The sequence below is a fragment of the Anarrhichthys ocellatus genome, unplaced genomic scaffold, assembly GCF_004355925.1.
Source record: "Anarrhichthys ocellatus isolate YVR2014 unplaced genomic scaffold, GSC_Weel_1.0 scaffold60, whole genome shotgun sequence".
Classification (NCBI taxonomy): Eukaryota; Metazoa; Chordata; class Actinopteri; order Perciformes; family Anarhichadidae; genus Anarrhichthys; species Anarrhichthys ocellatus.
This window is the reverse complement of record NW_022280090.1, coordinates 1,593,510-1,611,160: the sequence shown is the minus strand read 5'-3', so window position 1 is coordinate 1,611,160 and position 17,651 is coordinate 1,593,510. Positions and strand designations below refer to the sequence as shown.

The 17,651-nt window shown below is 41.4% G+C and overlaps 1 protein-coding gene across 1 annotated transcript; it reads right to left on the bottom strand.

The window, feature by feature from the left end:
- Nucleotides 1-861: 861 nt before the first annotated feature.
- lrrc38b (leucine rich repeat containing 38b) lies at nucleotides 862-17,156 on the bottom strand. The gene is made up of 2 exons (XM_031871761.1): nucleotides 15,572-17,156; nucleotides 862-4,382 (listed from the first exon to the last, which is right to left on the bottom strand). The coding sequence occupies exons 1-2, from the start codon at nucleotides 16,197-16,199 to the stop codon at nucleotides 4,132-4,134; spliced, it is 879 nt and encodes a 292-aa protein (XP_031727621.1). The 5' UTR covers nucleotides 16,200-17,156; the 3' UTR covers nucleotides 862-4,131.
- Nucleotides 17,157-17,651: the final 495 nt, after the last annotated feature.

Sequence of the window (17,651 nt, the reverse complement as noted above, 5' to 3'; positions counted from 1 at the left end):
CCTCGGCGTCCAAGTGCTCGGGCCTCCGGCTGTGTAGCCATGACAACCAAATGAGGTAAATGGTTGCAGGAGAATCCTCATCACGACCACCACCCTCACAGGCCTCTTCACATGTGGTGCACTTACACAGCATGTGCAAGTCTTTCTCATAATGCTGTTCGCAGTCCAAATGTGGCAATTCCTGTTTGGAATCTCAAACATCTTCATTAATGATTCTATGCTTATTGTTCTCTGCCCTGACTGCTTTTTTTTTTGTCGATACCCTGAGGGTGAAGTTTGGTTTCATCCTGTGATTCTTTTGATGTCAGACTTCTGCAGAAAAGCACACCATCGCGTTAGACCGCCTCATGTGGAGAAATGAATCATTAGCATGAGGGAAGAATAAAGAAGCACAGTCCACCGAAGAAGTGAATCCTCAGAGCAGCGCCTCGTGTGAGCTGAAGAACATGACGCTGCAACAAAAACATAAAGAGACACTGGAGGCAGCCAGGAAACAAATATCCATGTGCTGAGGGACAGAATTGCATGCCAATTCATTTAATGCAGATTGTCCTAATGCACATAACTCTTATTGTACTCTTATTGTAAGACGATGTCCGTGAGCAGGCCGGATAATTGTAATGCAGGCGGATAACTTTTTGATTTTTAAGTCTAATTTCTCCAACACCCCTTCCAAAAATAGTGCAGCCATTTGAATACCTGCAGTGTGTCACGGCTCAGTGTGTCATTTCACACGACACAACAGTGTTGTGTGAAATGACACACTGAGCCGTGTTTACTGAAGAGCCTGCTCTCATTTGCTGCTGTGTCGAGACAAAAATCTGTCAGCTCCAGGAAACGAGAGGAAGAGATTCTGAATTATTATTGAGTCATTATTAACACTAAGCAGTAGATATGAAGGTATGAGAATCACATTCCCACTGTTACTGTTTCTGTCAGTCTCTGCATGTAGGGCAGCCCTTTATTTAAATATGACTTCCAGCAGGTTGGTGTGTATCACAGGTATGTGCAGGATGTATGCTGACATATCACGTTAATAATAAATGATCACGCTGCCTATTAGACACACTGATACAAGTTCAGACCAGAAGACAGAAACAAAGGATTTTATTGTAATTCTTTTTTACCAAACATCAATATATACAGCTACACATTATGGTCTGTTTGACATTTGGAAATGCATTCAGCTGCAGCAACAAGGTCACGCTCGTCTCTGTCACTTCATTTAGATTTGAGCCATTCTGACATTTATCTGACAAAACGTACGGTAACATGGATTTTGGTATTTTATTAAGCAATGTCAAGACAAGCTGCTTTCTCAGGGTGTGCAATGCCAGAACATGACTTTGGGGACTGACAGAGTAAATAAATTCTTCATTCTGAAAGGTTTAATAGAAAAATAGACATAAATCTGAAGTTGATACTGTAGATAGCTCAACAGTGCATGCTCTAATGTGCTGATATTTGTTACTTAATAAAATGAGTAAGAGAAAGAAAAAAGTGTCATGCTAACATATGCTTCAAGCTAACAGCTAAGCTGACATAACAATGTGTTGTTATACAGTAACTACACAGTAGTTGGACATGATAATGATATGTATAAAAACTTCCCCTCTGATTCCTTGACTGAAGTCTGCACCCCCAGATATCCGTTAAGAAAGCAGTTTCTCACCTGCGGAGGGGGAAACCAATACATTTCATGAATTCCCTTTAGCTATTGTTGTGGTATTTAGATTTCAAATGGTTTTCTTTTTCCAAAAATGGGAACCTGCTCCCTCTAATGCAACAACATCAATTACGGTTTTGTACCTTTTAATTGGGAGTGGAGCTGCTAAACGTCCCATCCACACCTTCATTCGCTCCATGTGAATTTCTAGGTTATTTGTCGTCATAAGAAATACTGAATGGCGGAAATGAAATTCATTAGCATCAGCCTTTAGGACTGCACTTAATTTGATGTTGAAATGTACCATTAGCTTAGCCCATAAATGTGCCTTCAAATAGATTTGTCTTCAAATCAGTAGCCGTTTGAATTCTGGCAGATCCCAAACATTCATACAGTACAACTCTTGTTTATAGAATGCGACATTTTCAAAACAGCATGTGACGATACACATTAAAACAAACGGTGACAATACAGGAGGATGGTACCAATTTGTGACGTGTCACTTCATTTAAAAGAGTGTATTAGAATCACATTAGTGTTCTGTGAGATCTTTGTGCTTTCTTGATGCTGATGCAAATAAAAAATAACAAAAATAAATATTTATTTCTCGTCATTGATGCAAAATGTGCTTCTTGATGCTACACGTTGAGTGTTATGAATTGTTCTTAACCGACACGGCATTTGGAATTCCTTTTTATCTTTTGTTAACCACACATGAATTAGAACTCTTTTCCTGTCTTCTTGTTTGCATTTAAGGGCTTGACATTCTTTCTGGTTCATATCTCAATTTCGGTGAATTATTCATGCCTTACAAGAATGTGGGAAGTAATACAACATACCCTTTTTAAAGCTTTGAGCCTTCCAAATCCTAATGGAGGATTTAAACATACAGGATGCAAATGACAAACCGGAACCCATAATGTTCAGGACGCAGCTTTATTTAATCTAGATTGCGCTGTACTGCCGCTCTTGTGAATGCTGATGCTGTTGATACAGATTTTTATGAGACTTTTCCAGGACATCAAATCTGCATCTTCACCACAAGATATTGGAAGATATTTTCTTAAAAGGAGAAAAAGCTGACTGAGAGTCCACGATGTATCAATTCTGGATATCTTAAATTATATATTCCAAAAAGTGACAAACCTTGGATTTGCTCTGAAGTCCCTGTTGAAGGTGAAGACTCCACATGTGTGAAGTAAAGTAATACAGCTGGTTCTAGAAGGAAACGCTAATCTTTGGAGACCATGACTGTTTGAGTATAATATGTGTATACAAAGCGTGATTTGGCTATAGTGCCGCCTTCCCTACCTCACTATAATCACAGATCCACAACAAAGTCCTTGTATGCAATCTCTCCCTCACCTAAACCTACTCTTTGGCAGATGAAGACAAAACCAGTCTACATAGTGTAATTAGGGGCTTGCTAATATTAGGTTCACCATATAAAGATGCGCTATTTGACGCTATATTTCTACGTAAATTCTATTTTAATACCGTATTTGCCGTAATTTAAGATTATACTTTTATTTTATCTTTCTACATAGGTCACAGATATCAATCTAAGGAACATACAGTACATCCTTTTGATTTAAATGTTTGGTTTGAGTGTACATCGTTTTCTTTTGTACATATATTTGTGATTATATAATGAATATACTGCTGAACGAATGTGTAGACCCACTGGAAACTCTTCCTGCCTACAATATATCAGCTACCTGCAGTAACATCTTACCGACATCCAAATCCTTCTTCGACTGACACCTCTGCCCTCGTTTAATTTCACATGCAGAAGGAACAACAATATTTGCCAACAGTAGTGGAATTTGAGTGAGGCTCCGAAAAAAAAAGACACTGTAAATGGCAGGATATGCCAGCATATCATGGTATAGGCAGTTAATTACTGAGGTCATTGGTCGGTATGACATCCTTTTTTTACGGGGTTACGGGTTCTGCCCCACGCAGAAAAATCTCCATGAAAATCATCTAAAACTTTGACGTCACTTTACAGGATTTCAATCTAATGTGATTACATGTTGAGAAGTTATCACCTTGTCTAATACTAATGTGAAAGCACTGCAGCAACATCTCTTTTTTTTTTGTGATCCTTCACTGTTCTATTATAAAGGTGTTGTTCTTACTATATCTATGTAGACCTACAACATTGAGCCAAGAGCCAGCAGCCATAAAAGACGACTACAGGCTGTCACAGCCAAAAATACGATCTCTATAATATCATTTTGCAAGTGGAGCAGGGCACCTGCTAATTTTTATTGGGACTTTGGCTCATGTCCTGTGTTACCATATTTCATGTGCAAAGGAAACAACTGCAACCGTATCAGGGCGAGATCCTACCGTTGAACAGTTCTGGGTATGCACCAGGGAGGAGACAACATGAAACTTGTCGCACAGTCTGCGGTGTCCTCTCATTGTTTGAAGTACCAGGACCACAGGACCCTTAAAGTTCAACCCTCCTCACTCTCCTCCTCGTCACCCTTGGTGCCTTTGCTCCAGCGCTGGAAGCAATGAACGGTTGAAGCCAGGAAGAAGCTTGTCATGATGGCCACCACGGACACGGAGATGCCAGAGAAAATGATGATGAGCAGGTCTGTCAGAGTCAGTGTGGCCTGGCACTCGCGGAAGCTGTCCTTGGAGAGCTGGGTCAGGGAAACACGTCTGCCATCCATGGGGAGGGAGCACTCCATGCCCTCCACCCCTGCATTGAAACCGGAAATGTGATTAGACAGATTTACTAGACGTGCAGTGAATAATGTCACATTTATGGACATTTTAGATAAATGTGTTTGCACGGCAGCCACTCAGAAATGACATCATACAAGCACGCAGTGCTGCTGCATATATGTGCTCCACAAATGTACGAAGTCATTTATTTCCCTCAAGATAATTTAATGTGATGCATATATGCTCATCAGAGACGCAGCTCGCACCTGATCAGAGCTCTGGTGATTGGAGATAGAGTGCGTATTTTGCAAGGCGTCTTGTTTGCGCTCAAGTATTTAATTCAGAAAGTGTTGTGTTGTAAAAGATGTGAATTCAACACGACAATGCAGTTGTTTGTCCTAAGAGTGGGAGCTGATTTAATAACGGTAAGGTCAATCAGAAGTCTTCACTTACGAGATGGAGTTGCACTGTGTATACGATACACCCACCCACATCATGACTGCAGGTTATGTGGAAATTAAGTTGAACTACTAAGAAACTCTGAAGCGCAGTGATAATGTAAATGTATAGTCTATTGTCAAGTATATATCTATATACAGAATATTTTAAATCACGTCATTTGTACTGTTAGAGAGGCTTTATTTGTGCCCTTATATGTCTGTAGTGCAGTGTGAGCTGCCCTAGGAGTTATTGTTTCTTTGAGAACAAGACTAATTTTTTTGCATGTTTTGTTCATAGTTTGGAAAATGGAATGAACAACCATTTAATTAATTTTAATTTCAGCCGCACAAGGCACATCTTTAAGAATTCACTTCCCAATTGACTACAACTGGTTGCATCTCAGAAATGTACTGACATATCAGTTAAAAGTCTGAGACAGGGGCACCTTGACCAGAGTCATCTCACAATGAAAGTACAATAAATCACAGAGTGCTGTTCTCCGTGTCCCGGTCACTTTCACCTAGTTTTTTGTTCGGTGATCATTTTAATGGGAGAGGACGGTGGATCTTTTGTACTTCAAGGGTACAAGTCTTCCAGTGTGTCTTCTCCTCCAACTCATGACTACAAATGAGATGGAGCCTGGATCATTAGGTAGTTTGAACACTGCTACATGTTAAAGTCTGGTCACTGATACTACCGCTGAAGCTGCAGTTGACGGAGTTCACTTTCACAAGCTTACAGACTCTTTGATTCAACTTGTTTAACTGACAATTTTGTTAACCTTCGAGTTTGATTTAAAGAGCTCATTAGAGACGCAACACCAATCTATGACGCTTACTGCACTGCAAGCACTTCACACCATAATCCATGCAGCCAGTAACTACCTTCATATTTGCACTGACTGTATGGAAAAACTAGATATATTGATGTGAATGTTCAGTTATAGGTGGGTAGAGATGAATGTGGGTGGCTGCTTCCACTGATACTGCACACGCTTTGGCAGTACATCAATTCTGAGTCTTTGCTCAACAGTCAGCACAATTCGCAATATGCTTCATTATAATACAAAAATGTTATGACTTCTCTTATTTGATTTGCTACAAAACTGCCAACATTCTGAATTGAAACTGTGTTTAAATGAGTCATCAGTTATTTCAGCAAAGAGAATAATAGAAATATATTACAATAAATAAACTCCAAGAATAAAATAACAATGAAATAATGTGCTTGCAGTCCCTTGATATGTAAAGAAAAAAGCCTGAACCAGCTTCAAAAGTTTTAAGTGACAATGGAAAAAGAAATAATGGACATTAGTGAAGGCATGGAATTGGTTTCCATGCTCCTCCGATTGACTCTCTACAGTATTAATTAGGGTTGTAACTGAACTCTTTAAGAGCTTGATAAAAGTGACACTAATCCCTTAATACAAGATACAGATTCTCACATTTCCTATAACATCCAATTAGTGGACACGAGACACACACACACACACGCCCACATCAAAAAGCCAATTCAAGTTGTTTTTATTATATCACATTTTTGATCTTAACATATATCATTTTGAAATGATTCTGCCTGTTTTGTAGACTTATTTCTGATGAAGGTCTGTGTGACCAAAAGCTTTGACAATAAACTATTTGTGTATTATTACAGTAAGTATTTGCAATGGAGCACGGGGATGTTTTGATCTCTTTTGATTCTCAATTCTTTGCATCCAGCACCTTCTTGACTTGTGGCTGTGTGCGTTGGCTCTGAACATTCATTGCGAGACTTCAATTTCAACCATGATAAATTTGCTCAGTCGAGCGTTTTAACAGAATTGCATTGCCAGGCAACAGCTTGGGTCAATGTTGTCTTCCTGTCATCAGATGTCATTCACCATAGAAATAGAATGGGATTAGAACGGGCAGTCCCATTCAAATCAACGTAGCAAGATCGCCAGAGCGGCGGCCATGTTCATGCGTACCTTTGGGACTGTTGTAGCAGGCTAACTTCTGTATAAACTAAACCAATGTGCAGCAAGTCATGAACTTACTGAGGTGAGGTTTTGCCAGTAATACCTGAAATAAGCAGTGGAGTAACTTTACGAAGCAGAGACAGCCAGAGTAAATGAGTCAATAGATAGATGGTACTGATGGGGGGCCATTGTACACATTTCCTTTAACAATGTGTTCAATTCCCAAGTCATCTTCACAATTTTTGACACGAGCTGAGCTTTTGAATAAAGCAACTGCATGCTGTAAATGCTCCGCAGAAAACTCAGGCAACTTGGATCGGCATCACATCAAGTGAGTCAGCATCAAGGATGAGGCTCCAAACTGATTGGGAGCCAATCCTGGTGGAGCCACAGAAGAGCACTCTGGTTCCTGGCATGACTACCGTATGAGATCAAACATCAAAACAAATTCATAGCCTAGTGTGAGAAAACTAAGGGGCACCATATCTTTCTCGCAAGCCAAACAGAGCAGAATGGACTTTTCCAGACACAAAAGCTAAAACTGGCCGTTTCAGATAGGTCAATACAGGTTTATTCAGACAGAGTATAAGAAGATGACGTGTTAAAACCAAAATGTAAGTATGACCCTAAATATTAGCATGTCCCTTTATACGAGATGGTTAATCTGTGACAGTTATAAAGCGAAAATGTTTTGTTTTGTTTCAAATCTAATATTCAGAGAATGGTGTTGCTTACTAACCATATGGCTCACACTTTGTAGACAGCAGTGCAGTTTCCAAATCACATTTTGACTCAGCAGGGTGTTTAGGGAGAGAGTTGTTTTGTTATTTTGTTTTTTTCTGCGACACTTGCAACTTATCTCACAGCATTTTGTGGATGGCAGTTGTTGGTCCTTGGGCTTTATATAAAAAAGCAACGTGTGATTATTTTTCTTATTGATAATGCGGTGTTCTACTGGTTGCTATATACGGTAACTCCAGAGATATACGAGATATATCCCTAGAGAAAGTAATTCAAGTTGCAAATAGGTTATTCAGAAAGTGGCAGAAACCGACAGAATGCACTGACCTCGTTGTAATCAATTCCAGTTAACAGTTTACGTGGAAAAAAACACAAATTTCATCTTTTGTGTCACATAATGACAAAGAAAACGTTGAATACAATATACTGGAGCTCCTATCCTGTCTTTCTGTGCATGTGATGAATAGATGATTCATATTCACAGTCAGAGATCACCTCAGCCTTTGAGACAGTCCTGTCTGGTCTTGCCTGTCCGACAGTAGATACTTGATTAATAGCATCTGCGACTGAAACTATCCCGGTGAACTAAAGGATACAGGATAATTACATATATTATAATCAATACGGCGTTAGTGGTCAGAACAATGGTGGACAAAGGTTTGATTCTTTTTATTGGTAATAGTAACACAATTAGCTCGATATGAGCACACCATCCCAGAAGTTGCACTTTGGGTATCTGAAATATATATGCACATATATATTTAGTCATATATTTGTCATTTATTTGAATACAATTACACATTGACTGTACCCTACAGTAAAATACACAGGGTTTGCAGGAAGAGATAGTGGCTTTTTACTGTTGCAGTTATGAACTCAAACTGCACAATAGGGCACACCGGCTTATTACACTGCCTGACAAAAGGGGGATTACTGAACAGCTGTGGTATTTGTCCCAAAGTGGAATCTTCTGGAACAAACAGCATGATTATAGTTTCTCGGTATTACAGCTTGTCGGGGACAAGATATGCACATCTTTCACTGAGGGAGGGCATCCAGACTTAACGAATGTGACCTCAGATTTGAGACGTAGGACACTAAAACTTATGGAAGTGCTTCCTTGTTTTGCTGACTGTGGGCTGCTTTTTGTCCAACAAAAATCTGTATTTAAACACAGCCTAACCTACTACAGCTCTGAAAACGCTTATGCCAGGTCAGCCTGGTATTTTTGACACTTATATCTTCCACTTAGCAAACACAATTATCAGAATGTCAACAAACTGGCAACAAAATGACTGCAGTCAAATCCATTGCTGTACAATCAATTCAGCCCATTAAAAAGGAGCTATTTTGATGGTTTTACAAATCACTACAAAAATATCAAACAATACAAATAGCAAATTTACGCACACTTTCCATTAACCTTGTGTAACTACAAGGATAACAAACTGCTACTGTATCATATAATAATGTGCTCCCAAATCCAAATAAAGGGAGGTTAAACTAGTTTCCCCATCCTGCCAGTACTGTGTGAGTTAAGTATTACCATACTAAATGGCTAAAAGCCACAAAGTATATATTGACAAGTTACTTAAATGTTTCAATACATCATCTTCTGCTAATTCTAGCTCTACAACATGTGTTTTTAATCATATGCTATTCCTCGTTCCAACTTGTGTCTTCAATACACACTGGACTTAAAGCTGCCAGTAGGACTCAAGAAATAGCAGCCCAAAGATAATAAATGTAAGCTGACTGACACACGTTAGTTTGCTAAAATGTACATCTACGACCCTCAAACACACACGTTTTTGGCGCCAACAGTTTGGGAATTTTGGCAAGGCAGCCATCTCTTTTAATATTGTCAGCTGTTTACACTCAGAGAATGTTTGGTATTATAAAACGGATATAAAAGGATGGACATTTTGGTTGACTTTGAACATTTATGTAACGTGATATAGAAATAGTGATAATAGAAATAGAGCAAGCTTAAGAGAGACAGGGACAACAGAGAGTTGACAGCAGTCTATAAGGTAGGAGAGACACTAACCTTGTTTGCTGCTTATACCTGTAACTTTATTTGCTACCTATTTCCTTCAATGTAATTCTGTGTGTAGAACTACAGCTGCAGGCTTGGCTCTGTGTAATGTGATGGCCAGGGATTTTATGAATGGGTCAAATGCAGGTTGAGCATGTGCTTGTAGTTTTCCTGCAAGTCCAAGTCTCTTCAGCAAAAAACCTATAATGAAAGCTGTTAATTTGAATAATTTAGACCTCATCCCACTGACTGTGGCAGAGACAACCTTGATGCATAAACTTCAAAAAACAGAAACAGAAAATAAAACTCACTGGATAAAACATAAATAAATAAAATAAAAATAATAACACTACAAATAATTGTATTTATATTAATATTATTAATGTTGTTATTATTATAATAACAATCAGCACCCACATTTTCAGCACACACATATACACGAATAAATACCACAGCTAAAAAGGACTTTATAGTTTCGTGCTCATAAAGTATCTCCGTGGACGGCAGTTTTTAATAAAAGCTAGATGTCAATATTTCAGAGTTCATAAACATCCGCAAACACCACTGTGATCACCAAAGTGTGGCCAGAGCAGCCACCGTGATGTAACACAAATCATGCCCTCACACTGTCAGGTATGTCGGCCCACACAGCTATGTTACATTCCTGGCGCGCGGGGCAGTTGATGGATTACGTTCAGGATTACAGCCAACCGAGGGGATAGGCTATCTGCCGTCTCAGCCGTGATTGATCTACCTCGCTGTGACAGTCTGATATTGGAGGCTTGTCTCTCCTCCCTCCCTCAACACCACACATGTCTGTCCAGATTGATCTCTGCACCAAGGCAGAATCTCCACAATCTCACATCTGCCAACTCCTGCAGAATAATCCAGTTGGGATAATGACTCGCAGAGCTGTCCCCTCTCTGTGCCACTCAGGTCCAATTCTAAAGAACCAGGCGGACATAATTACAGAGAGATAGAAGAATTATTCAGTTGCGATCGCAGAGGAAGAAAGAGTCTGAGGGGAAATCTGAAGGGAAAATGATGTGAGATTCATACAAGAAGAGGGCAAGAGTAGGAGTCGGAGAGGAACAGAATGTGTGTTGCGAATGCACAGAATGACAAGCATCCGTGTGACAGTGAGGCGAGGGTGAATCATTCAGGAGGGAATTCCTTCTGTGTGGAGACTCACTGACATCCACGCACCATGTGGGCATGCTCAGAACGTCTCATCACCAAAGCAACAAATTCACACATATGAGCTAATTCCCAAACATGAGAGAGACATGTTAAAACGTGAATAGGTGTATATTTCACATTTTTAATCAATAAAAAACACTTAACAATTCATTATGATGAAAGTGCTAAATATGCATGTCTAAGCAAGTTGGGCCTCGCACTCGACTACACACTGGCAGAGAGGAGAGTATCCATCATACACGACGCTGCACACTGCCTGTGAAATAAACCTTATTGGCTTTTCACCTTTTATTTCTGACAGACAGATTATCCCTCTCTGCTTCTGTGCACGCAGCAGCTGATGCTATCACACTGTGTAATTCCGTCCACCTATCCACACTCTACTCAACCTTGCCAGCTCTCGCTCTCTCTCTCTCATCCCAACTTTAAATAAGCATCAAATTAGGTCAAGATAAAATAAGCCGTCAGCCTGTGTTAATGAAACAGAGTTTCTCATCACGCACTCGTAAAGATAGAGCAAGTAATATTGCGTGGGGCTGCGTGGCATCACCTGTGTGACATGTAGTGCTGCTTGTATTTTCAGAGGCGCCCCTGCTGTGCGCTAACAGGTCTCTGGGGAGAAACTCGATAGGCTGCAAGGGTAAAAAAAAAAAATCTGACTTTGACCCCGTCACATGAACTGCCACGTTGTAGTGACACTGTGCAGGTCATGGCAAGTGTTGATGGAAATGCCAAGCTGGGCTTCAGTCTGAGTCTCTCATGGGAGTTGGCCTGCCTTGCCCTGTAGGCAGGTCTGGCTCCAATTACCCCGGCCAGTGTGCCGCAGAACTGTGTCTCTCTGAATTATACATGGCCTTTGTTCATCCTTAACCCAAGAGCACTGGAGACAGCAGTGGATCATGTTTACACTCATCCCGCAATTGAAACATTTATGAGCCTGATTGGTGGTTTAAAAACCTATACGTCTGTCTGATCCTTCGCAGCTCAAAATAAATACCTGACGCACAGAGGTAGATAGATATGTTCTTTCTTTACTATCCAAAAACAAGTCCAGAATTTTAAAGAGTTTTCCACCCACTCATCATGCTGACCTGCAGTAATCAAACTCATGCAAACAGAAGAGTGTGCCGCTTTGCGAACTTGAAATCACAGGGGAAATCAGGGAGTGAAAAATGGAATGGGAATTGGGTTTACAGCACGGGCTCTGCAGCTGCTATAATATGCAGGCCATCGCAGAGGGAACCATGGATGTGTATCTCAGGAGGACTTCTAAAATAGCAGTACAGTTCTGTCTGTGTTTTATTGACTATTTTTTAAATTAGTTTAAGATTCTGTTTAATTATTCTGCTGGTCACTGAAAGTTCTGAAATCCTGACGTCAGACAGATGAACGCTATGTTGAGGAAATCTATGTGCACCCCTTGTTTTAGCTGGTTAGATGATTCCCAATGCCTGTACTTTGTCCTGATGATGGCTTTAATGGTCAAATGAAATCTGTGTCCCAAATCCATTCTACATTCATAATAAACATTTGTTACAAATAGTATAGAAGAAATTAATATAGTATTTAGTACTAAAAGGAAATGATGAAAGACGTAGGCCATAAATCAGATGCTGCTTTGGAACACTACTGTCTTTTAGGTTTAATTTAACGACAGCAAAAGTTGTTGTTTTTTTAAAGATTTGATTCTTACTTCTTTCGTTTTCTAAATTGCTTTTAGAGTTTATAGTTATTATATACAATGTTTCCTTAGTTTTTATGTTCTTTCAACAGACATCACCAGTTTAAACGCACCGCATCCAGAATCATATTTGAATAAGCACGGAGTTATCAGGAATACAGGGATCGTTTGTAGCAGCTTCAGCTGTTCTATGTTTTGAAGTTAAGTGGATCTCTTGGCTTTCAGAGAGGACACATTCACTGAATATTTAAAATGTCATTTTCTGGCGCGGTCAATGATTTCTTGTATGATGAATCAGACATGAGGATGCAACACCCACACGGACGGAAAAAGCACACTGATGTACATTTTAAAGAGTAATTCATGTTTGTCCGATTGATTGCCTCTATGATGAATGAGATATTAAGCTGAAGCACCCACACTCATGGTGTTGGTTGGAGTCGATACATATTGAAAAGCTTATCAAGTCGACCCCATTCACTAATGAGTGCCCATCTGTTATTTTGTAACCACTTCCAACACAGTGTTCCAGGGAATAGGTCAACGCATTTTTCCACGATGGAGAGCTCAGTCATTATGTTAATGAGGTCTGGCAGTACGACGCCTGAATGTGTGAACCAGCCGTGTTTGTCAGTTTGCACTTAGGGGGACGAAGGCAACGGTAGCATGCGACTTGCTCTAATCCTCCCTGATACCTTGTGTTTATTTAACAGCGGCCTGTGCAACACTACAGCACAAATGTCCCTGCAGAGCTCAAAATAGTAGTGGAAGAGTCGAGTCAAAACCGGTATTTGAGAGGTTGTGTGGTTAGGACTTCTTAAATTTTGATCATTTTGTTTACAAACTAGAAGTCGACCGGCAGCGACAGATTGTAATATTAGCAAACAGAGATGCACCATATTCCATTGTCGATAGCTTGTTGTCATACTTTGCCTGACTGTAAAAATAGAGCAACTATTCTATATATAGTACGCAAAAACTTGTTTTAAAAGATCATTTTTGGTTCATTGGTATGTTTTTGTCCTCTCTGACCTGTTACAGAACTAATTTTCATTCCCTTTGAAGTGAAGAATAATCACTATTCCTTTTGCTAAAATGTTGTTTGTCATCCAATTCCCCTGCATCATTAGCACAACAAAGTACATTCCAGACACCTTTTTTAATGGCCAATGAAAATGATACAATAACACAAAAGACTTAATGTAGACTGCATCAGATGTCCCATACAAATACGTGTGCTCTGTCAAAGCCGGTGGACTCGTCTCTGGGGTCGTAAAGCAAACGCCACTGATGGGGATATAAGAGCTGCATATGAAGTGAGATACACATTACTGACTCAATTTCAGAATGTGTGATCGCTGGGGCCAGTTGGCAGCCACGCCAGCAGCTTGGCCAGGCCTTTTCGGCTTCTTCTTTGTTGTTGATGTCTGCCTGGCCAGCGCTGCTGATGCAATTCATTATGCCTAACGGTTTGACGACACTTAGAACCTGTGATTAATGCATTTGCAGCGCGTTACCAGGGGGAATTAGGTGTTCTTGCCAGTTTATCAACTTTGCTTCCTCACAAGCCCAAACTTGTCTGCTTTCGGGGGAAATGGAGGAAGCCCGTAGAGGAAAGCAGAAGCAGCATCAGTGGCATAGAACACCATGACCTGAATGTGTATAGGAAGTTTGCTTTGGAGTTGTCAGCAAAAGCTAAACAGTTTTAAAGAGAGTTGAAGTAAAGCTTTTGTGACGCAGAGTAAGATTTTAATTTAAATTTGCAAATTGGAAAAATCTTTTGCATAATGTCAATACAATAGTTTACTCCACTGCTTTTCATGCTTTGGACAAAAACTGTTCTTTGTACATACCATCTCACACCCCCAACAACCTTGGAACACTGTCAGATATAAACATGCCCACTCCTAATCTTTACACCTTTATACACAACACCCGAACATTGTGTACTGTATTTACAAACTGATGCACCTTGAACAGCCATGGGCATATGTCCACAATCATATCAAATTCTCAGATTACAATAAATCACGTCATACGTCAAATCTGCACTCTGGTCTGAATATGATAACAGCACAAGCTACTCGTCATGTGTGGCTGAACTGTCCAATCTGTTTATGTGTCCTTACTCTGCTCCCACATGCTGGCTTGCACTTGAGATAAGTGCTGTCTTTGTCCTTCTGTAAGGGCACTAATGGTAATATACATATGGCTGACCTTCAGTCAAACCATGTATGGTCTCCTCTGGAAAAAAACACTATAATGATTTGTGAATACATTGCTAAATAAGGTGTCTAAGATTCTCAACATGAATAATATTTGCAGAGAATGTGAGGGTTTGTGTTTTATATCTCGCAACCTTTTTAGAATTCAACAGCTTGTGATGTTGAGACCAATCAGCTCCATGTAAGCAGATCGTACCCGCAGAAGAATACTTCTACAGGGACATGGCGATCCCCTTTGTCTTGTGTTGTTCCTCAGATAAACATGCACACGTTCACTTGAGCACACCAAAACTTCAGCCCTGTTATCTAACTCTACCCTCAGGCCGAATCACAGTCTTTAGTATGGGCCTAAAAATTCACATGGATAGAGTGGAGAAGGGGTTGGATTTCCATTGGTGTAGGAAGAAAATAATTGATGATATTGCTGAATTATAGCGTCGACCAAATGGCTGATATTACATAAATACGTATTATATAAATATAAGCCGCAAATGGATCGATACAACGCAGGATAGAGGTCAATGTTTATATGCATGGTGAAATGTGGTACCAGAGAAACTGCAAGCAAAGATGCCCTAATTAATGAGTTGATTTGTTTCTTGTTCCAGTTTAGATGACGCAGTTTGAATTTCCCTGCTCTGTATTTTGAAATAAATCAAATTCAAAAACAAAGCATCCTTTCACTTTAAAACCAGTGATATTGTCTCATATTACATAGTCAGTCTCACACATCATATGAGAAGGGAGGGGAGGAAGAAAGAGACAAAATTAGAACAAGGGAGGGGGAGGGGGGTTCCCTCTCCTACAGGGAAAACATAAATAGACCGGAGCAGTGTTTTTGTATTGGATTTGTAATAATACCGTTGTATGTTGTGCTCAGATACGCATTATTTGGCTTAAGCACATGGGAAGCAAATGCTTCTTAGATGCTGCTACTTACCGTTTGGAAGCTTGTGACTGTTCTCCATCAGCCATGCGAACAGGTTGGCAAAGTTGCAATTGCACACCCAGGGATTGCCCTCTAGCCTCACCGCCCGCAGGGAGGGCAACTGACTCAGTGCCCCCACCTGTAGCGTAGACAGTGCATTACGCTCCAGTTCCAGCTCTCTCAGAGAGGTGAGGCCAAGGAAGGCATCCTCGTTCACCATGCTCAGATACGGGTTGTTGCCCAGCCGTAGTTTGATCAGGCTCCGAGACTCCCCAAAAGTCCCCTTGGGGATTTCAGTCAGGTTGTTGCTGCCCAGGTCCAGGAAGACCAGCCTGGAGGAGGTGCTGAGAGTCCCCGGTTCTATGTGGGAGAGGGAGTTGTTCCGGAGGTCCAGGTAGACCAGGTCGCTGTACAGAACCAGGAAGTCCGAGGGGATGCGGGGTATCCAGTTGTCGGCCAGCAACAGCCTGCGCACATCCAAGGGGATCTCATTGGGTAGCCGGGTCAGCCCGCGGCCGCTGCAGTCGACAGTGTGAGGATCTGGGCACTTGCAGTTTGCTGGGCAGTTTTCCCCCCGGGTCCATAAGACAGAGGACAGCAAGATGAGGATAAGTTGGAGCCAGCGGACACATGGCAACATGGTCGAGGGGGTGAAATGAATTAAGGGGGAAAGAGGCTTGGGGTAAGGGTGAATAGGAGAGGGAGGGCGGGGGTAGAGAACAAGAGGGTGAGGGTCAGAGGGCAGGAGATCAGGACAAGGGAGGGGAAGGGGAAAGTGAAGAGGGGTTGATGGGGATCAATCCTCGCGAAGGAACATCCTGCCGTTGTAGAGATGGAAATCTGGAAGGGCTCAGGAACTGTGAGGAGGCAGAGCAGCGGCAAAAACTGTTTTCCGGGAGGTCATGTAACAAGCTGCTTGGATGGAACGGCAGACTGCCCTCTTTGAAGGAGCAAAGAGAGGGAGATAGTAAGCAGTGGGGAGCAGGAGAGCAAGAAAGACGGAGCTCAACAGAGAGGGGAGGGCTCGAGACAGGTAAATAGACACGAGCGAGCCGGGAGTGATGAGAAGCCAGGGGCACAGACAAGGGAGAGGGGGGTTGAGGAGGGGGCTCTGTCCGCCACACTACCCCACAGTTGATCTGGCGGCAGTGACAGACGAAGACAATGAGGTCTCCGACACAAAAGGATATATGAAGCTGTGATTCAAGCATGACAAGCGAAGAGCAACATCATTGTATCCCTCCATTAGTCCCAGGTCCCTGTGCAGACGGTCTGAAACGAGAGAGAGAGAAGCTCACGCAACATCGCTCAAGTGTGCGGTAAGGTTCCCCCCCCCTATTATTCCCTCTCTATCTCCCCAATGCCCTGCAACATGCTGTGAGAGCACAGCACGGCTCGACGTCGCTCTGTCCAGCGCCGTATCAAGGCTGTGTTGCCGTGCAGAGGGAATGCAAATGTCCAGGCAGGAGCCTCATGGATGTAGATCGCAGTGCTGAGCAGCACACAGCCATGCCAGTCCAACGAATGCCTCCGAATGTACCACGGTTTATCTCGTGCCCTCTCCTCTCTCCTTATTTCCAGGGAGGCGTGCCTGAACCATGCTGTCAACATGTGATGTCACTTCCCACAGTGTGAAGAAATGACGATTGGTTGTATCTGGAAAGATCTGAACGATGGAAGACATTTCTGATGCTGTCACTTTATTATGTCCTTAGACTACTACTTTAAGAACTGCATTCTATTCTCCTTCCATACATTTATTTTTAATCTATTCACCTGCTTGTAATCTATTGACAATAGCAAGCCGTTGCTAGTACGCCTCACTGGTTTGAGCCTGCCCTTTGGAGAAGCTTCATTAGTGTCTTCAAATGGAAAACTGTTAACTGTTAAATACGCACCATTAGCTTTTATCCCTCTGTGTTTATTTTGTATCTGCAAACCAATCATTAGCACTGTGAGGTTTGGTGTGGGGTAAAAATGCCATAACAGATCACCAGCTTGCTTCCTCTTTATATTAATTGATCTGCCTTTCCATTTATGTATTTTTATGACCTGAATATGTTAAATAGAAAAACAGCGGTGCAATTAGACT